The 21590-nt window shown below is 43.1% G+C and overlaps 1 protein-coding gene across 6 annotated transcripts in view; it reads left to right on the top strand.

The window, feature by feature from the left end:
* Window positions 1-20523, top strand: part of MAX (MYC associated factor X) — a 23718-nt gene extending 3195 nt beyond the window's left edge. For 2 of the 6 annotated variants that reach the window (XM_006090973.3, XM_006090975.3), the window contains 3 exons: window positions 5278-5385; window positions 17721-17850; window positions 19064-20523. In XM_006090973.3, coding sequence (XP_006091035.1) covers window positions 5278-5385; window positions 17721-17850; window positions 19064-19251 — 426 coding nt within the window. In that variant the 3' untranslated portion in view covers window positions 19252-20523. Of the gene's footprint in view, window positions 1-5277; window positions 5386-17720; window positions 17851-18308; window positions 18394-19063 lie in introns of those variants that run through there. The other 4 variants (XM_006090974.3, XM_006090976.3, XM_023755816.1 and 1 more) reach the window with 3 other exon arrangements.
* The last annotated feature ends 1067 nt before the right edge of the window (window positions 20524-21590 follow it).

Here is a 21590-nt window from a genome sequence, read left to right as displayed (position 1 = left end):
TATATATATGTATATTTTAATTAGGGGGAAACTATTCTTAAGCTTTGCCTCATTCAGAAAAGGATGCGAACTGTGAATAACCACATATTTAGGACTACTGAAGAACTTTTAAAAAGTTATTCAGGAAAGATTCTGCTGGGTTCTCATATGAAAAGAAACATCATTTTTATAATGTCAACAACAATAGCTATGGCCTTACTGCATGAGAAATGTAGGGTACTTCATAAGAAAAGTTAGGAAGTGAAGCTAACTGTAACAGAAAGTGAAACTGATTTGACGAATTTTTTTTTCTGTTGCCTCAGTGCAAACGGAACACAGCTTCTCCAGTGACCAATCTGTGTTAAAGGAAGTAACCCCAACAATGTTTTTATTACTAAATTTAATATATATCAGAATCCACTGATGTTATTTTTATTATTATTTTGCATTTTAAAGATAATTTTCTGGGGCAGATATATTTCATGCAAATTTTACTTCTGTTTGAGAAATTTCTTTTGGAAAGAACAAAGGTATACTAAAAATGTAGGGTTAGTTGTTGGTCAGAAAACTCAAGGCCTTTTTCAACTTACCCTCCAGCTGAACGTGTTGCAGTTACAGTATACTGTCAGGGAGTTTAAAAAAGATTTGTGCGACTTCACTTCTGGACCTTTCTGGTATGAAATATTTTTAATTTCTCAGAGCTCTTTGCTTCTTTAGGAATTGCAATGTATTCGGTAGGGAATGAGCTTGGTTGCCTCTGAGATCGGAATTGACTCAGGAAATTACTATCTGTTTTACCAGGAATTAGTTGCTTGGTAAAGTGCTGTATGATGCAAGTACTCTGTGTCTGCTTAGAGTGTTAACAGTGCTACAGAAATGCCAGGTTTGTTTCATAAATATGCCTGTTCGTTAGAATAAAGGGTGTTCTTATGTTTTTCTATTTCCAAGATGCCAGTAATGGTGAATTAGTTGATCAAGGAATCCAAGTTGATTTTCAATTAAAATTTCCTGATGAAGGCATTCTTAACTCTTAAATGGCTACAGTACGATGCCATATTTGGGGAATAGTTCGCAAGTTCTTTTAGGCACCAAATGATTGTTTTAAAAAAGTTTTGAAAACACATGTATCTATTAGATGTTAGCAATGTATAACAGGCTTCAAGTAGGAGAGATATTGGGAAGTTGAAATGTATAGTTTCTTATTAAGGACCTTAGTGAGTTTCTCATTCTAGCTACCCATTACTTCATGTTGCATTTTTCATGTTGATTACAATGAGTTGCTTAGAAATTGTTTTATTTATTCTGCCCATCTATCAGAAGTAATAGATCTTTTCTGATGAGAATTTTGAGTCTGTGTATTTTCACTGTTACTGTTTAATAAGAATTAATAATCGAAGGCAACACTATCTTCCCTCTAAAAGCAACCTTTAAATTTCTTAAAGTTAGTAAATGTTTAGTGGGCAACTCTAATTCCCTATTTGCTGAGAATTTTCTATATTGGAATTGAGAAGACTCCCCTTATAGAGGGGATTAGGTATGAGGTAGCCTGCAAGAAATGGCATTATTCTGGAGAACCTGTGCATTCTTCAATAACGGAGTATTTATTTCCTCATGCTATTTGCCTACCTAGAACTCGCAGAAAATAAGGCTGCTGACTGATGTAATGCCTTTATGAATATGCATTCTCTATGCAATAAATTGGAAGGAAATAACTTAAAGAGATTCCCCTCAATTTTGAATGGACCTCCTTAGCTTGAATGACTGACCTTCTGCCAGTTTAGCAGCTTCTTGGCTAACAAAATAATGCTTGCTTTCAACATTTAACAATACTTAAGATACGTGTGCTTGTTAGTGTCAGAGATGGACAAATTGTAGGTGAAGATTTTTATTCTGGCTGCCAGTATGGAAAGTTTGGTGGAAATAAAACTGAGAGGCAGAATAAAAACCTTGGCAGAGATGTCAAAGCTGGAAGCGATTTGGTGCTGGAGTTCCTGTTGAGCATCTGTGGGCCACTCTTCAGTACCGTGCAGCCTTTTAGTATTCCTGTTAGCTTGGGACGCTCTGAAGGAAGAGTTTTCTGGCAGAAACCACAAATCCCGTGTACTTGAAAAGCAGCAGCCATTGCTCCTGTAGGATATAGAAGAGAGGTGTTTGGGGGCCTGCTGTGCTGCCCAAGAATACCTCAGTTGTCTCCTGGAATTTGTTTGGTACGACCCATTTTCATAATCAAATAATCTTTCTCAGTACAGGTGAGAGAAAGCTGGCTCATCAAAGTTGAGCTTTAGTTGTTCAAGACACAATTGTTTGGCCCTTTTTTAAATTAAAAACAAAACTAGTTTTAAGTTTGTAGGAGGATCTCAGATGCCTTATCCTGGGATACTTCACCCAGTTTTTGATTCTCAACTCTGAAACCTTGGCCCTTTCAAAAAAGGTTGCCAGCAAGTGAAGATAGTTAACAAAGCAGTGATAAGCCTGGTAACAGGCCTTCCATTTGGATGAATTGGTTGGGGGGTGAGGGGTTGCAGTGTTATCTGGCTGGATGGATCTGTGGCTTGGAAATGTTTCCAAAACAGAATTCTCTGCTTTGTGTAAAGGTTTTTCATATGTGCTTTTAAGCCATTAGTTCAGAGTTGCCTGGAATTGGGCATGTTCTTCATTAAAAAATAAAAATAAAAATTATTGATTGATTTAAGAGAGAGTGACCGACATGGTTGTAGTTCCACTTACTTATGCATTCATTGGCTGATTCTTGCATGTGCCCTGACCGGGGATCAAACCCACAACCTTGGTGTATCAGGACGACACTCTAACCAACTGACCTACCTGGCCAGGGCCCATTCTGCGTATTTTTAACTTGCTCTTTCAAATGAGGCTTGGGGAGGAGAAAAATACATCATTGCCGTTGTCTCTGAGAGCTTTAAAGTTGACTTTGGTTAAGTGTAGCTGCTTGGGGATGGATATGGCAACAGGGATTGGGCTAAGATTCCACTCTTCTGCTAGTTAAATTGGACCTGGAACCACCACAGAAATTCCATCCACTACTTTGAGAACAACAGTCCCCAGCCCAGGCTTTCTACCAGGCAGTAGACTGCTGCCTTTCCTTGTTGAGCCAACTTCTCAAACTTGGCTGGCTCCCCAGATGAGAAGCCAAGATTTCTGCTGATGGTCCTCAGCCAAGTTCACTTACAATCCTCTAACCGAAAGACTTGTCCATTTGAGTCCTTTCAGGGCTCAGTGAATGGGAAGGGGGTAGTGTATTGTGGGCATGAATTTGGTGTTAGATTATACTCAACTCCATCCCTCTAGTGTAGGCCTGAGCAAACCAAGTTTACTTGATTCTAGCCTTTTGAGATTTGCAGGGCTCTCCCAGAAAGAAAACAGACAATTAGAATTTTATTTGTATCAACAAGAGGGATTATGGGTAACTCTGGTGTCACTGTTTCTGTGCACAGCTCTTAAGCTGGGAGGAGGGCCAGGAATCAGGGTGATTTAGTAGACCAGAGTATCTTGGGCTGCTGCTGGAGACCAAAGCTGGGCGATTAATTTGCATGTAAATAAGCCAGCTTAGGGAGTATGTAGCAAACACAGGAGAGGCAGATAGAAGCCAAATGCCATCTCTCAGCCTTCTAAACTCTGTAGATATAGTCCAAGTTAGAACTTACTTACCTGTATAAGTGACTAGAGAGAACAGTAGGTTAGAAAAGGACAAGGCACTTAAATATGTTTAATTCCTTCGAGCTATTTCATACTGCTATTCGAGGCATCTGCAATTTTCTGCCCTAATGTTGTATGATACAGTATACTACCTCTAGCCTCAGGGAATCTTTCTAAGCTTGATCTTCCCTCAGATTCCCCATAAATTCCTTATATCACCGAAGTTCAGCAAACACTCATTTTACAGTGAATTTAGACTTTAAAAAATTAGGAGGGCCTTAGTAGCGCTCCATGCCTCTGCCCTAAAAGTGAGTGCTGCGTTCTGGAGAACCAAGGCTGTGATGGGAACCATGTGTCTAATTCAGCAGAGCTATAGGTGAGGTGTTGTGCTTGAGAGACTAGGAAGTAACTAAAATTACCACAGATGCTCCCAGCCTCCTCTTCCTCTGTAATGACTCAGACTTTTAGGATTAGATAATAGAATTTCAGGTTCTTTCATTCCCACATCTTGTCTAATACAAGGATTCATTTGAGGCTTTCTTGTGCTGATTATTTACTCTCGTTGCTCCATTTTTAAAATTCCTGGTGTTCTGTCTGGGTTGATTAAAGCTACCTGAACTTCCCTTATACAGACTTGCTCCTTAGGTTAGCTCAGTGCACCCTTGCGTATTAAGGTAAAATTCTAAGTGTATTATTTTCCATAATTCCCAAGGTGTAGAAAGTTCTTGCTTAGCTGCAGTGAGCATTTGTGTTCCATTTGGAGGGAATGCACCTTTAATGGGGACCTGCGGAGCTCTTGCAGTGCTCTCCAGCCATTCCTGATTGGTTGGCAGTCTTCACCCCTCTCCAGCTGATTGTTCTTGTTCTTTTGTGAGTCTAAGCAAGGCAGGATAAAGACTTTGGCTTGTGGGTATTTAGGCGCTGCCAAATAAGCATGACCTGCCACAGGTGCCCAAGGATATTTGTTCAGAGCCCTTACCTTTCCGTCACAGCATGTGTGAGGGGAAGCCTTTGGCAGGATGGCACCCTGGATCCACTTTAAAAAGATAGGGTCTCAGAATGCAGTTGGGGTCTAGATCAGCTTTGTCAGAATGATCTCAGAGTCATGTTTTCGGGTTTTTCCAGAGGTTTTAACTTTAGCGAGCGGGAGACCACAACAGACTCGTGCTGATGGGTTTCACATGGAAAGAAGCATGGCACCAATGCCCTAATTCCCATCCTGGGCACCCACCATGGGGAATCGCTGACTTACAGTGGGGGCGATCACACCTTATGAAAGGGCCCACTGGCGCTTTTCCTGGGTCAACCTCCCAACCATGGGTTGGCGGCTTTTCTGTCACATAAGTAAGTTATGGGGAAGACTGATGTAGGAGAGTCACACTTTGTCCCCTTGAATAACTTTTACTTTACTTATGCATGAGCTGGATGCATCGAGCTACTTTGGATGTTCCTGTCACAAGGCTTGCTCACCCTTTTTCCCCCTTTAGCAGAGCCTAATTCTGGAGATTCCTAACTGCCCACCTCGACAAATCCTTCCCAGTCCATTCACCAGGGACTGCGCTGACAGCATATTCTTCCCGGCTGTAACCCACTCACCTGTACCACACAAAAGGAATGACGTTGCTAATATGCTCTTTCTTCTAGGCTGACAAACGGGCTCATCATAATGCACTGGAACGAAAGCGTAGGGACCACATCAAAGACAGCTTTCACAGTTTGCGGGACTCGGTCCCATCACTCCAAGGAGAGAAGGTGAGTTTATTGAGAAAGCTGGGTGGCCATCGCTAGGTGGTACTTGGAGTGGAGCTTACTAGTAGCAGCACACTCACCTATCTGGAAAGAAATGGAGTCAGGTTTAAGACACCAGTAGTAATTGTCTTTTAACTTAGTATTGTTTGTAATAAGTTACTCATTCAAGAATTATTATAACAATACACTGTCATATAAAGAGGAGCCCGTAGTAGTTTGGGATAACACTAAGGGTTCCTGAGGTCAATGATTCCCTAGACCTCCATGAAAATTTCTTTCGCATGGCTCCAAGTTAATACTTAAATGAAACCTCCCAAGAATGTAGGTGGATCAGCTTGGACACCAGTGATTTCCCCATTCCAACAGCTGTTATTTCAAAGGCTGGTAAAGAGCATTTTAAGCTGTGGGACAAAAAACTTAGGTAAAGAGCTATATTCATATGAAATGGAAGAAAAAAATTATTGATTTTCCTCCCCCGTCCCCTGTTCCGCGCTCCCCCTCCCCCCAATTGGTGGCATTCCAGAAATTAACGTTTTCCCTGGAGAGGGAGACACCAGCTTATATTTGAAAACGTTGGAAGCTTTGAGTAAAAAGCCTATGGGTTAGGGTCACTCCTTGGGATTTGGAAGAAACATCTGTTTGCACAGTTAGTTCCATCCTTGACACAGAATGTAGCTGGCCGCTTCTGCTGCAATTCAGTGGTAGGTAAGTGTCAAACTCGGAAGAAGACCTGTGTTGGTTTGTGTGTGTGTGTTTAAGGAAACGGTGTTAGAAAAGATGTCTGCTTTGAATGTGTCTCCTCATGGAGCTCTGTGGGTGGGAGTCCTGGGTTTCCTTGGTTATCCAGTCAAACCTGGAACCATCATGGTTTCATTTTGTATATACTGCCACTCTGCTAAGTCATATACTTTATTCCCTGTCTGAGGTGTGGCTTTCTATGTGGCTGAAGCATGGGGTAGGTCTGACCTTTATGAAAACAATAAAACAGGCCATGTGAATACCTAGTATTGCAAAACCAGAATTTGCTGTGGGTTAGACCTACTTAGTATAGACATGGTTTAATGGCCTTGGACCAAGGTTCTTACCTGGAATAACAACATTCCTGGGCGCAACACTGTCTAAAGCACCACAGGAGATCTTTATGATGGGGACAGAGACTAACCCTTTTAGTCAAAGTACACACGTGCAAAGGATTATCTTCCATGCGTGTCTGAATTGTTGACAGTTAGTGCTTATTCATATGCCATGGTATCACTTAACATGGCGTTGGTGAACTGAATGGACAGAACTGCCTTCTCCTTTAAGTCTCACATCTAACCAGGAGTGGTGCCAAGGCAGTGTTTCCCAAGATGTCCTGTGGACCACCCACATCAGAATCACTACTAAATCTGCCTCTCTGGAGGCAGACCTGGGATCTCTAACAAGCAGTCAGCTGATTTTTAGGCATTCTTAAGTTAGAGAATACTTTGGGGGAAGCAGGTCACAAGAGCTCAACTATGCCTTTTTTCTTTATCCAGCTTGTTTTATATTGCTGTAACATTCTTCCGTAAGTTCTTAAAACCACATTATCCTAAATCCTGTTGTCTCCTTTCTTCAAGGAAGTTGACGGTTTGAATTTGGTAGCCTTACACACTGAATAGTTTGTCATTCATTGTGGCCTACTCGTTTATTTATTTATTCACTCAATTCAGCAAATATTAAGGGTCTGCTACATGTCAAGCACTGTTCTAGAATACAGCAGTGAACATACAGGCAAAAATAGAAGCTCTTAACCTGGTGAGGAAAAGATGGAAAATGAACTAATAATTGAAAATATATATAGTATATCAGAAAAGTGCTAGGAGAAAGTTGAACAGGGAAGGAATGGTTGCAGTCTTCATTAGGGCAGACAAGAAAACTCACTGTCAAACAACATTTGAGCAAAGATTTGAAGAAAGTAAAGGAAAGAGAACCATGCATCTACCTGGTGATGAGCATCACAGGCAGAGGGAAGGTGAGTAATAGCCCAAAGGCAAGAACCTGGGAGCATTCCTGGGCCCAGCAGGGAGAAGGGGGCTAGATTGGAATGAATAAAGGTACGGGGGCAGGAGATAAGGTCAGAAGTAGAAGACTTGTGGAGGGGAGTGGTCGAGGGACCAGGTTGCGTAGACCCAATCATCTAAGCAATGAAATTTACACGTGCCTTTCCAATTTCAGAATCCTGCCCTGTGTTTCAATCCATATATTTCACACTGAGCATGAATAAAGGAACTGGTTGTTAGCTAAATTCCACAATCTTCATTAATCTCCTTGTCTGCCAACACTGTTTCACAGATCTACAGGGAGTCTTACAGAATACTTTGGTCTCTCGACTTCCGAGTTCTCACTAAATGTTGCAATTTTTTTTTAAATGTGGTATTTGACCCAAAGGAAATTGGCTAATTCTTGATTTGGATTGCAGTAATTAAGGTTATGACATTATGTGAATAATCATGAAATGATTATTTTACCCTGTTTTAGGGATCTTAGGTTCTTTTTTGTTGTTGTTAATCCTACCTGAGGATATTTTTTCCATTGATTTTTTTTTTTAGAGGTGGAGGGGAGAGGAAAACATCGATATGAGAGAGACACATCGATTGGTTGCCTCCCGCATTCCCACAGACCCAGGCCAGGGATCGAACCTGTGACCCTTTGGTGAGCGGGTCAATACTCTAACCACTGGCCAGGGCAGGGATCTTAGATTCTTGAAGGAAAAACCTCTAGTCTCCTTTATGACTTCTCATTTAGTATTTGGACTATCTGTTATGTGTCCTAGCTTTTTGTTTTTTTAAAGAGAAACCAATACTTACTGAGTTTTATCCTAACCAAGAATGGGTGGCACTTGTATTAAAAAAAGTTTTATGTTTGAGACCCAGACTCCATTATCCTTTGTACCCTGTATTTCTACTATAACATAAACATAAAGAATGGTCACCTTTTGCTTAAGTAAAAAAAATCTGCTAACTAACGTGTATTGCAGTGTAAAGTTAAATCAGTATAGCAGTTCTATGGTGAGTATTATACTGCTATTGTAATTGGACAATTAGTACTGTTGCTTGCTTCTGCCATTATTACTATATCAGAGGTAAGGAAAGTGGCTCAAAATCATGATTCCATGATTAGGGGACTAGAACTAGATCATGAACAGGGACTAGAACTCAGGACTGCCGATTGCCAAGTTTTATTTTTCTACCATACCATAGGCCCAATTTAAGGATATAGGTGCTTCTCGGCTTATGATAGGGTTTTGTCTTGATAATTTTTCATGTCAAAAATGTATTTAATACACCTCATCTACCAAACATCATATGTTAACCTCACCTACCTCAAATATGAACACAATATCCCCAAAATGCTGGCAACACAGTGCACTATAGACTATCCATTATTTACCTCGTGATCGTGTGCCTGACCGGGCACTGTGACTTGCTGCCACTGCCCAGCAGCATCACGAGAGGGTATCAGTACTGCATATCGCTACCCCAGGAAAAGATCAACGTGTATCATTTTCACACCATCACAAAGTTGAAATATCGAAAGTCAAACCATCATAAATCAGGGACTGTCTGTATTTTAAAGAAAATTTGCTTAAGTACTTATATCTTGTTTTTATATTGGGAGCTTCCCCTGGATCAAGGCAGTAATTTTGGCAGTATGTCATACCAAGCCTGCTGCTGAGATACTCCCCCTGAATTGGCATATGTCAGTAACACTGAAGCACAGAGAGTTGGAGATCATTTAAAGTTCATAAATTTTTCTGTGTCCATATAGCTTCTCTGAGAAATAAACCATTATAGTTGGCAGCCCATTTGGGTTTTCCCATAGTGTTAGCAAATGGACTCTTGAACTCTATTGTCTTGGTTTTATTTCCCGTGTAGTTTTTCAGCTGGGCATCCCGCTGGGATGGAAGGGATGATATAAGAACCATCAGCCAGTCAACCAGAGTAAGGGGAATAAGAGCAAGAACAATTGTGGATCCATTTCTTATAGGAAGACATTACTGTTCTTGAATAGAATTATTCTTTGTTTTTAGAGTCCTAGGTTGGGTACTAAGGAGTGTTGCCCAAAGGTTGCTGGCACTGAGCTCACCCTGTTTGTGTGTGGGGCCAGATCTGGTGGGCAGCCCAGGAGTTTGCCTTTACCTAGGGATATAATTCTGCCTGCCACTCCCATCAGTTAGCCCCATCACCCGAACCAGAGTTACAACCAATTATAATGTCTCCTTAGCATGGTTGACCTTAGTGAGAGAAGGTTCTGTGTCAACATTGTCGTTAGTAGCTGGACAGTGGTTTATAGAAATTTCTCATCTGTAAGTCTCTTGTTAACTGCCTGTTATCATACTTAATTGCTCTGCCAGGCAGTTGTGCTCTGGATTTCTCCTTTCTAGACAGAGCTGTATTAAAAAGAGGGAGCCCTGGCCGGTGTGGCTCAGTTGATTGAGCGTCATCCTGTGCACTGGAAGGTTGTGGTTCGATTCCTGGTCAGGGCACATGCCCAGGTTGTGGGTTCAGGCCCCAGACACGGGAGGCAACTGATGTTTTTCTCTAAAATCAATTTAAAAACATATTTTTTAAAAATTACTTTAAAAGAGAGAGAATATGACCTAAAATGAAAATAAAGAAAAACAAGGAGCAAGCATTAAGTTCAGAATTTCTTCATTTGGGGTGAGAACCTGAGGGCACTCCTATCACAGACCCTGGCACATGGCAGTTCCCAGTAGGTAACTGTGGAATGAGCGCCAGAAGAAACAGTGGGCTTGCTTATCCCTTTAACAAAAACAGCAGCAGCCAACACGGTTGTGCTCACCTGCTTAATTAAGAGCCGTGTGAGTGCTATAGAGGTTTAAAAGGTATAATAGATAGTATCTACTCTTGAGGGTCTTGCTCTCTTGTTGGGAGAGACAATTATTCCTAACAATTAACAAATAATAAGGTAACATTCTGAGCATCAAATAAGAGGTTAAAACACTGAGCTCTAATCTGTTTCATCTTCATTAAAGCCTGGTCTTCTTAACAGGTAGATGTTGGTCATATTTCTTCTCTCCTGGCCTGGCAGACAGTAGAGTGCAGAGTGGGTGTTTATTAACTGAAGGAAGGAAGTCCCTGTCCACCGTGGCCACATTGAACTGGGAGGGGCTCACTCTGGTGGACACCTGTTAAGGCAGGCAGTTTATTCAGCAGCACTGTTTCTATATCATATTTGGGCTGCTGGAGCGATTATCTCCTAAATGAAATGTAAACCACAGTCCTAGCCATTTCACCTCATAACTCATTAAGGTTATTACCTGGCCAGAATGCAAGTTGGGCAATTATTTTCTTCTTAAATTTTCTATATCTTAAATCATTGTCCATAGTTGCCCAAGTCTTCCTTAAGCTCTGGGCTCAGCAACTGTAAATGTCCTGATTTATTGAATTATATGAAAAATGTGTTTATGTGCTGCTGGAAACTTCCAAGGGCTTTTCAGTGCCCATCAAGGTAAGGACTGGCATTCCATGTTCTCTAAATAAGGTACCCAACTTGCCTCCTGCTTTTTCTCCTCCTTCCCTTATTGTGGAGGGTGTACAGGGAATCTCATTCTCAGTTTATCTGCATTCTTCCCTTTCCTCACCGCCCAGCTGATGTCAGGTTTTGTGGTGAGGAGACCCACTCACACGGGCTCCCTAGCCTGTGCACTCTTTCCCCACTCATGTGCCTCCATGTGTTTCTCCCTGCCAGTCAGTCTCCCTCTGCCCACCTTCAGGACCCATCTCAAAAACTTCTGCATCCTGACTTCTGCATCCTGAGAGCCCCATGGGTTCATTCTCCCTTGAATCCCAGTGGCCCTTTCTGGAGCCTCTCCTGTGTTTTCCTTCCACCTAACTAAAGGATGCACTCCCTGAGGGCAGAAGCCTGTCCATCCTCCTGGAAGTCTCTGCAGCGGGGAAGGGCTCACTCCCATGGAGAGGACTAAAGAGCAAGCAAACTCACTAATGCCTTTTCCATCTTGAGATTTGGAAGGATAGGAATTGGTTATTAGGCCTTCCCTTAAGCATTTTTCTTTTTTTCTTCTAACAAAATTGCAAAAACTTCCAGCCACAAATACATTTTAAATTTAATATAAATACAATTCTAATTGCTGGCACAGTAAAAGTAAAATAGCAAGTGACATTCATTTTAATAATATATTTTATTTAATGGAATTATGCAAAAATAAGTATGACCATAGTATATAATTAATATATTAAAAATTACCAATGGCCTTGGCCAGTGGCTCAGTGGTTAGGGTACTGGGTTTGATTTCTGGTGAAGGGCATGCACCTGGGTTGCAGGTTTGTCCATGGGCCACGGCCAGGCATGTGCAGGAGGCAACCAATCAGTGTGTATCTCTCACATCAATGTTTCTCTCTCTTCCCCTCCCTCCCTTTTACTTTCTCTTAAAAAAAAAAAATCAATGGAAAAAATATCCTCAGTTGAGGATTAACAGTAACAGCAAAAAATTACTGATGAGATACTGTGCATTATTATTTCAAGTGCTTGTTAGACACCTGTGGCTAGTGGCTATCATGTAGGGCAGTGATGGCGAACCTTTTGAGCTCGGCGTGTCAGCATTTTGAAAAACCCTAACTTAACTCTGGTGCCATGTCACATATAAAAAAATTTTTATATTTGCAACCATAGTAAAACAAAGACTTATATTTTTGATATTTATTTTATATATTTAAATGCCATTTAACAAAGAAAAATCAACCAAAAAAATGAGTACGAGTGTCATAGGTTCACCATCACTGAGTAGGGCATTGCATAACAGATACACTCTCTCCATCCCACACTTCCATTTTAATATGACTGAAATTGGGTGCCATCTTAAAGTGGATGTCAAGAAACTTGCCTCTTTTCTCTCCCCTCAAAAGCTGCTATTATTAAATCCATGGATTTGTTAATGGAGTCTGAGGAGCAAGGACATGATTTAGTGATGACCATCTTGGTGTGTGGGGCTGTTTACATAGAATAGATTTCCAGAAGTTGGATTGCTGGGACTAGGGGTAAGAACATCTGGTTTCTTGCTGTGTGTTTCCAAAATGCTTTTCAGGAAGATTGTTTTTATTTATTTTTTTTCTCAAGCAAATTAGTCTTTTGGGTAGTATCTTTTGAAAGTACCAATTTTACCAATACTGGAAAATTTTTTGAAGGGGGTGACTAATTGTAGGCAAAGGTAGTAATTTTGTATTTTGTTATTACCTGTGAAATTAAATTCATTTCCACATGTTTATTTATTAGTAGTTTTGCTTCTTTGGGTAACTGTGCTCCTGTCCTTCATCATTAAAGTTTGATGGGAACACAGAAGAAAAAAAAAAGTTTGATGGGAAAGAGTCACACCTTTGTTTCAAACAGCCAAGGGCATAAGAAAAAAAAATACAAGTTTTGAAACATGATTTGTGTTGACTCCTAAACAGATGTCTGACTCTTGGCTTTAACTAGCCCCTTAAAGATCAGGATAGCTCTGCCTCCCTCTGGTCATCAACAGAGTGGTCCTTCAGTTTGGCAGCAGGAAGCCTTGGAGGGGTCACTTGACTGTGATGGCTCTGACCCCACAGCCTGTCTTGTTGGCATTGATGGAGCTTGCATATGGGAATGAATTTAATGCAGACCCAAATTTATTGTACAGATTCCTTAATTTTTGTTTTCAGAAGATAGCTTATTCAAATAGAAAGGTACACTGGCTTTTACATAGTCCTCCCTTTATCTTAATATGTGTAAAAGTTTGTGCAGGTTACGGAAAATAATGATTTTATTTTCTTTAAAATAACTAGTGCAAAATAAAACAGGTGTCAGTTGGTGAGTCAGTAGTACTTCTTTTTCATTTTCCAGGATATGGCATTTTGGGTCCTGGGGCAACACGGCAGTTAACATCAACCCTGTAGGACCTGATTTTGACAGTGAAGAGGAAAAAGTGATCAGTGCAGCTAAGATCATTGTTTCTCAAGTCAGCATTAGGGCTGCAGGAATGGCAATGGTGTTTCTAATGTTAACAGTCTAGTACCACTCTTTTCCTTGCCTCTCCCAATCTGATTTCGAAACACCTTGGAGTTCTACACAAATCCAGGTTACTGTAATAAAATTTACAACTTTAAAAATGTGTGGAACTCCTCTCTCATATGAAAAGTTTTGAGAACCATTGCCTTAAACGGGATTTAGTAACCTTGGATGTCATCCTAAGCTTCAGTGTTAACTGCTTTAAGAATCATTTGGGGCCTTAAAAAGGTACTAAGTAGAAAGAGACTCTTGGACTTGAGGCCTTTGGTTAAATATGTAGTCAGTTCTTGCTACAACACATGAAGTGGGTTCACGCTGTTCTCAAGCAGAGGTCTGTCAAAGTGGGTACTCTGGAGGCTGGATTGACCCTTTTGACTCTGTTGCTTGGGCAGGGATACAGATGTACAAGCAGCTGCAGCACATGCAGAAGGGGCAAGAATCTTTTGGGCCTCTTGGACAGACTGGGTCTTCGTCATTGTCCATTCAGTTTTACTCTTCTGGGTAAATGAAACCACAGCTCTATGGGAATTGTCATTTCCCCTCCCCAGAGCCAGGTTCAGGCAGTTCTCTCATTCTTGCATCTTCAGGCTCTTCTTCTTCATTGCTACTTCTCTGCTAGAAGCCTATTTGGTTTTCACATGTCTTTAAAAGAAAAAGAGAAACAGCCTTCCTTCAATGCAGCTATTACTCCAAGCTACTTTTTTTCCCCATTTCGTTTTCAACCTAATTCTAAAAACTAGTCTTTATATTTTCTTCACGTTCAACTCACTTTTGCACCCATAATCTGTGCAGAGATGATTTACCTAAACTCTCACTCTTCCAAGAAAACCATTCTCACTAGGGTCTTCATTGACATCCTTGTGGATAAATCAGGTGATTCTTTTATAGTCCTTTTCCTCCTGCTCAAATTCCTCTTCATAACAATACTGCCTCTCTAAAACCATGGATGTTTTTTATTAGTTTTTATTAGTGTTCCCAAAATATGGATGTTGGAGGCCTAGGTCAAATTCTGACTCTACTGTTTAGTAGTTATGTAACATTAGGTAAGTTGCAGCTCTTGCGTAAGTTTCCTCATTTATAAAAGAGAGGAAATAATACATCAGTAGGTTGTGAGGATGCCTGGCATTTAGTAAGTACTCAATAAGTATCAGCCATTGTCATTATCATCATCATCATTTGTATCACGTGTGCAACCGTGGCTTTGGAATAGTATCTGGCAAGGCTGTCCAGTGTCCTTTTGCATGCTCCCCGTGGTGAAAGGCCTGAGGAGCACTTTGCATTAACTCACACTGTTATGTAGCAGGCCCAGGACCTCTTGAGTCCTCTCAGCTGCAGTTCTTCCTGGCCCAGAGTTGGATCCAAACCACTGAAGAGATCTGTTTCTGCTCAGAAAGGCAGAATAAGAATTAGTGTCTTCTTATTTTTAAAAACTAGCAGGAAAAAAATTATTCAGATCCTTACTGGTTATCCAAAGACAAAAGTCGATCTTCGGACATGTTAGCATACCTTGTTCTATCTGCTCAGTCACACTCACATGGAAATTGCTGACTCAGCTAATTGATCCTGTTATAGAAACTGAAAGCCCAGGGCCATTCCATAGTCCATGCCATAAAGCCAGGGCTCTTGCTGGCTCATAGTACACTGTTCACATAGTATAAAGTCATAAAAGCAAGGAAGGGCCTGCCCACAGCTCAATCCTGTGGCTGGTCACATGATCTTATATGGTTTAGAATGCTGGGAGGAGGGAATTTTGGGTGAGTCTAGCATTTTCTGGCTCCAACCTTTTACTTCTTCCCTGGACTAGATATGTACATGTAAATTTTCAGGAATTCTGTATTTTGTGCTTTTAAGGTTTTTTTTGTTTTGTTTTTTTTGTTGGATTTTACCTCTTGTTGAATACTCTGGGGAGAGCGAAATTAAGTTAATTGAACCATTCTTTGAGACTTGCTGAGGAGTCAGGGGCACCGTGAGTGGCCTAGGGTTCTTTTGGAGGGAAGGGGAGATGTGCTATGCTTAGTGTTCTGAAGGCCTTGTGCTGAGTTTATACCAATCCAGCCTTCTTTGGGGACCTCTTGTTCTTAAGACATTCTGTGTCCTTCATTAAAAGTTATCACCCTGAACATTTGCAAGTGTTCCATCATTCATAGATTTTGCTTTTTTTTCCCCTTTTCCCATATTCAAATGAGTAGTTAAATAAGAGCTAATGTCGCTTCCTGGGAACTGTTAATTGAAAAAAATAGGCAAATGTGAAGAGAGCCTGCAATGTAAATATGCATAGCAATTAGATGGATCAGTGACGGAGTACATAGAATTTGGAGGGCTAGGTGGGGTCTGAGAGAAATTCTAGTCAGATAAAGAATTGCCATGGAGAGAAATACTTTGTTTGCCGTCACAGAGCCCATTAATGACAGAGGCTGGAGTGCACTGTCTCCTGGATTCCTAAGCTCTTCCTTGCCGCTCTGCCACCTATCCGACAGTACTACTTTTAATCCCATATCCAGCATCCAGGGAGGCAGGGTAATTAGTCCCTTCTAATTATGTGTCCTTTTTTTCCTCATTTAATCACCTAATAATTAGCCCTAATAAGAAGTCCCCTTTGGCAGAAATGGGAAACAGCCTCTGAACTAGGTACTTCAGAGGTACCTACTTGCTAGGTACTCATTCTTCCTACATCAGCTGACTTACTTAACTAGAGAAATACAACTGGCTTCGTCTCCATCCTTATGCCTTTGCCTGTGCTCTTCTCCTGGCCCAGAGGGACGCTTTTCTACAAATTCCACCTCAGTCTAACCCAGGGTTCACTATTTCAGGTGTGTGTGTACATGCATGTACGTGCACGTGCGTGCGTGCACACTCAAAGCCAAAGCCCTAATCAGGAGCTATCTTTCCTGTGGCCTTCCTAATCTGCTTAATTCCTAATCTGTACTACACAGGTTACAGTTATTGGTACTGCCCTGTGATTTGTCTGTGTACAGATACATTTATCTCAACTAGACAGTAAGTAAGCATCAGGGCAGAAGAAACCATGACTAATACATTTGGTTTCCCCACAGTACCTTGCACATAATTCACATCAGATAAAGATGGTCAAATACGAACAGTTTCCTTTTGAGGAAGTTGCCTTAAGGGTGCTATAAGAGGAAAGCAAGCCTGGAAGTTCTAGTACTTGTGAGGACTGCCCAGGCCTCACAAACTTCTCTGATACCCAGCCCAGCCTGAGGTCTATAAATTGAGATTGTCAGGATTTACTTACAAGTGGATTTAGTTTTGCTAGCTGAGTGTGAATGTTTTCTTTGCCCCTTTACCCCTGCTGTGTTCTGGTTACTTAGGACCCAGTGGGGTTGTAATATAAAATTGGTCAAGTTCTGCCCTACCCTGAGTAGCTTTGCTACTTCTCAGCACCCTGGTGGCATGAAGGCCACACTTCAACTACTGGACAGCCCTGCCCTTGGCTTCATTTCCCTTGGCTTTGTACCATCCTTCCAGTTCAGCCTGTTGGCTGAAGGGGATCTTTCAGGCAAGGGTGACCTCCAGGGACAGAGTAACCTGACATCCATTTTATTGGTTCATTAACTTACTCCTCTGACAGTACCTAGGCTACCGTGGCCGTGGTATAGGTGTGGCTGCTTCCTGAAATGGCCCAATCTCATGCCCTTCCTGTGTTGACATCAAGCTCTGACAGCCTTCACGACAGTCTTTTTAGCCCGAAGGTTGAAGTAGTGACACAGCAGCGTGGCTTAATTGGAAATAGTTAACAGTCTGAGGATTTGGCTGAAATCTAGGGCCTTGATGAAAAACTTCGTACCCACTCCCATCCTGAGCCAGCTCCAGCCGCGATCTTGCTCTTATCTTCCTGGCACGGCCACCTGTGGTCAGGCCCTGGCAGAGAATGAGTGGCATAAGCTCTCAGTTAAGTAGTATTTTCATGTTTTCAGACACAGCCAGGCTGCAGACTTGAAAGCAACATAAAGAACCAAAGGGGATGGGAGGAGTGAGTACAAGTTCAGGAGTTGACGGGCCTGAGTTTAAATCCAGGCTCTAGCTGGTGATTTTGAATAAGCCAGTCAACTCTGAGCCTCGGGTTCCTGTGGAGCTACTTCTGAGTGCTGGTGAGGTAAGCCATTTGAAGCACTTGGCACCTTGACTGGCACAAAGAAGACTCTCAGTAGCAATTACTTTGTTTCCTCAGCCTTGTCCCACCTCACCCTCCTGCTTCCCTGCCCCCATGCCGCTGTTGCAGAAACACACAGTTTCCTCACTGCTTGGACTAGGTCTTTATTTTGTTCCCTTTGCTTTTTCTCGTATTGCAACAGGCATCCCGGGCCCAAATCCTAGACAAAGCCACAGAGTATATCCAGTATATGCGAAGGAAAAACCACACACACCAGCAAGATATTGATGACCTCAAGCGGCAGAATGCCCTTCTGGAGCAGCAAGGTGAGCACCTGAGCCTGTGGGGCAGCTGGCCCTGCTGCGCTCTGGCCAGGTCAGGGCTTTGCACCTGGGCCTGCAGAACCAGGACCAGGAGTGTGTGCTCATAAGCGGCCGTGGCCCTGCTTCTGAGTCGCTGAGTGTTAGAGCCATCCTGAGGAAGTACCTGAGCCGCCAGTGAGGGAATAGTGGAGTCTAGGGTTTGACATCTGGAGACTTTTCTGAGCTGATCTCTCCCCCTCTTGGGGCTTAGGTGCTCTGCTGTAGTAGGAGGCACACCTGGCATCAGGTGTCTGAAAAGAGCTCAGGTCCTTGGATTGGAGTGTGCTGTGTAAGTACCAGAAATCCAGGTATTCAGGGTCAGTGAGCTCTCCCATTGCCAATGGTAGTCCAATCAGGGCAGCCTATGGGCCAGGCCCATGCTGTTCTCCAATGCTCACATCCGCCTTTTCCTACAACCACAGGGGAAAGCGAGAGCTGATCAAGTTCTTTGTTCCTGGGGAATTCACTTCTCTTCCTCCCTCATGGAAGATGCAAGTAAAAAGAAATGCAAGTAACCACTTGGGTTAGAACACCTCAAATAAAATAAAATAATATAAATGGGTTGACCTTGCAGGCTCAAGATGAGCTGAACTGAGGGATGGGCAGAGGGAGGCAGCAGCGGGTTGGTTCCCGGGCTGAGCAGCCTGCATGTAGGGGCTGTGTGTCAGAAGACCCAGGTATTCTGTGTATTGGTGACTTGCTTCCAAGTGTCCAGCTTGTCTTTCCAAGTGGATCTTGTACAAGAGAGCTAAGCCAAAACTTTTCTTTGGCTGATACATCTTATGTCATCCTTCCTGCTGTTGTGTGGCCTTCGCACCTTTATGGATCCTAGCATTGCCAGGCCAGCTTCTCCATGGTCACTGCACTGTTGGGTCCCACAGGGAGCTCCTGTCTCAACACTGGGCTTCTAAGGCAGGGCGGTGACATCACAAGCCTTCTCTTTAGGGTTGAGTGGCATTGCAGAGGAGCTGGCCATGTCCACTGGGCTCCAGGTCTGGCTGGGAAAGGAAGGAGATGAAGTGTGCTGGTGGAACAGCCACCAGAAGAGAGTTGTTTCTGAGCCTCAGGGCCCAGCAAGCCCTTCGGAAGAACAGGCTGGACCCTGACCTGAGACTCAGTTATTCTAGCTTCTCCTCTGTCTCAGAGGCTGTAACCCACTCGCTTGGTTGCTTTTCAGTCCGTGCACTGGAGAAAGCGAGGTCGAGTGCCCAACTGCAGACCAACTACCCTTCCTCAGACAACAGCCTCTACACCAACGCCAAGGGCAGCGCCATCTCTGCCTTCGATGGGGGCTCGGACTCCAGCTCAGAGTCGGAGCCTGAAGAGCCCCAAAGCAGGAAGAAACTCCGGATGGAGGCCAGCTAAGCTCTGCCGGGCAGGCCAGCAATAAAAACTGTCTGTCTCCTCCGTCGTCTCATCCTCCTTTCAGTTCATCCTTAGAACCCTCAGAACCATTTAAGAGACTCTATTTTTTTCCTTTCTCTTTTTTTTTAAATTTTATTTTTACATAGAAGCTCTTGGACAACAGCTCTCGTTCTCCTTCCCCACTTCCACTATTTTTTTTTTAATGTTTCCCTTCAGGGATTCCCTGTCCCCACCAGGAATTTTTAAACCAAAACACCCCAACTTGGCAGCTTTTTCTGTGGAGGACAGACGGCCGGCCGGACCTCTGAGCACATGGTGTCCTGACCACCCACCAGCTCCTCCAGCCCTGCCGGGCACAGGCCCGGAGGACTCCTACCCCTCCCAGGCCTCCCCGGGCCACCCTTGCCTCTGTTTGATAGACTTTGTGAATCTGTGGACTGCTCTACTTTAAGAAGATGACTGGTTTAAGAAGTGATGAGAATTAAAAAGCTATTTATCGCTCCTGTTGAAAGACCAGATCCTTGAAGAAGTTTGTGGTGTGAAAGGAAGTGGGGACAGAGTTGCAGCACAGTCTTGGGCCTGTTTCACTCCTGCTTCTCTCAGCCAGCCTTCGGGAGGGCCTCGGGACACTCGTGTGGTTTGGGGGGCGTCAGCAGTGAAGTGGCCGCCAGAGGGTGCTGGGGGTGGGGGGGCAAGGAGGGAGGAGCGGGTGGGGTAGAGGTTTTGTATTGAGGGCCAGTGATGATGTTTTGATATTTATTTCCTGCTACTGAAATTTGAATCTGAGTGAATTGTCCCTATTTCTGATGATGTCGGTATTGCAAAGCGACAGATTCATAAAGTAATGATCAAATCTTCCTTTCTTTCCGTGTGTATTTCTAAGAAATAGAGCCAACTGATTTTGTATGTAAATACCAAGAGCAATTTACCTGGTACTAAACCCGCACCCCAGTGCGGCCCCTTCCCACCCTTGCCCCACGTCCTTTCCGACTGTTCTGGAACCTGTCCCCACGGTGACCCAGCCCTGGTTCTGGCTGCGGTCAGCAGCTCCCAGTGAAGGGTTTTGTGTGTTTAGGCCTCATTTCTTTGTCTTTTTCCTACTCCGTTCCTGGCATTTGCTGATTTCTAGTGTATACTCTGTAGTCTCAGTCCGTGTTTGATTCCATTCCATGGAAATAAAAAGTATGTTGTACATACTGCCGAAGAATTGTCTTGCAAGTTAAGGCTTCCCCCTTTACTATAAGACTATAAATAAAAACTTATTTTATCCTTCTTGGTGGTGGTGTCTTCTTGCCCTTGCAAAGGCCAAGATGCTTAAGAGAAGAGCCCTGTGGAGGCCACTAGGCCTGAGAGAGGAGCAGAGGTCACTTACGTGGCCTTGCAAAACTGAGAGCAACCATAAGCCAGAGCAGTTCCCTTTTCATTCTAAAGGCTCAGCTTAGCCCAGGCAGGGCAGGGGGTGGATAAACTGGTGGTGGTGACTTTGCTCATTGGATAGAAGCTTTTATTATTATTTTAAAAATATTTTTATTGATTTCAGAGGGAGAGAGAGAGAAACATCAATGATGAGAGAGAATCATGGATCGGCTGCCTCCTGCATGCCCCCCACTGGGGACTGAGCCCACAATCTGGGCATGTGCCCTGACCAGGAATCCAACAGTGACTTCCTGGTTCATAGGTTGACGCTCAACCACTGAGCCACACCCGGCTGGGCAGATAGAAGCTTTTAAAGTTCCAACGGGGATGGGGTTATTCAGGGCAGCATTTCTAGACCCAGTTCCTGCTAAATAAATGACCCTTAGGGAGTTGGTAGCCGAGCTGTGGGTTTGGGTTTCTCCTGGTAATGAATGCCCACTTCAGAGGTGACCCATGTACTCTAGGATCTGTCAGTTTCTAGCAGTTCCAACATAGTTAGAGGAAGCAGCAGAGCTGGCAAGGGCTGGAAGTAAAGGAGGCTTCAACAGCATCAAGTGAGGGACCAACACCAGCCCGAACTTGTTTGACCTTGAAGGGAAGAGGGTTTCTGGCCAGGACACAGCTCAGCTTTGGTTTTCCTGTCTAGCTGGCAGGAAATATTGCTGTACCTAGACCAGGAGAGTGAAGTCAAATCAGTTCTTTGCTTTGTCACTTTTCAGAATGGTAGTGCTGGACCCCTGTCGGTGGGATTTCAGATCCACAGTATCTCTTTTTGGTTAATGGGAGTTACAGGTGGGTCGTGATTCTACAAGAGGCAGATTGTAACATGATCAAACTCCCTCCCCCCAACCACGATTGCAATAGGGGAAGCAAGGATGTTGGGAGCACAATCCCATTTATTAAAGGCACTCCATTTCAAGACA

The sequence above is a fragment of the Myotis lucifugus genome, unplaced genomic scaffold, assembly GCF_000147115.1.
Source record: "Myotis lucifugus unplaced genomic scaffold, Myoluc2.0 scaffold_85, whole genome shotgun sequence".
In the NCBI taxonomy this organism is placed as follows: domain Eukaryota; kingdom Metazoa; phylum Chordata; class Mammalia; order Chiroptera; family Vespertilionidae; genus Myotis; species Myotis lucifugus.
Note: the sequence above shows the minus strand (reverse complement) of the source record. Positions and strands in the feature narration are given on the sequence as shown.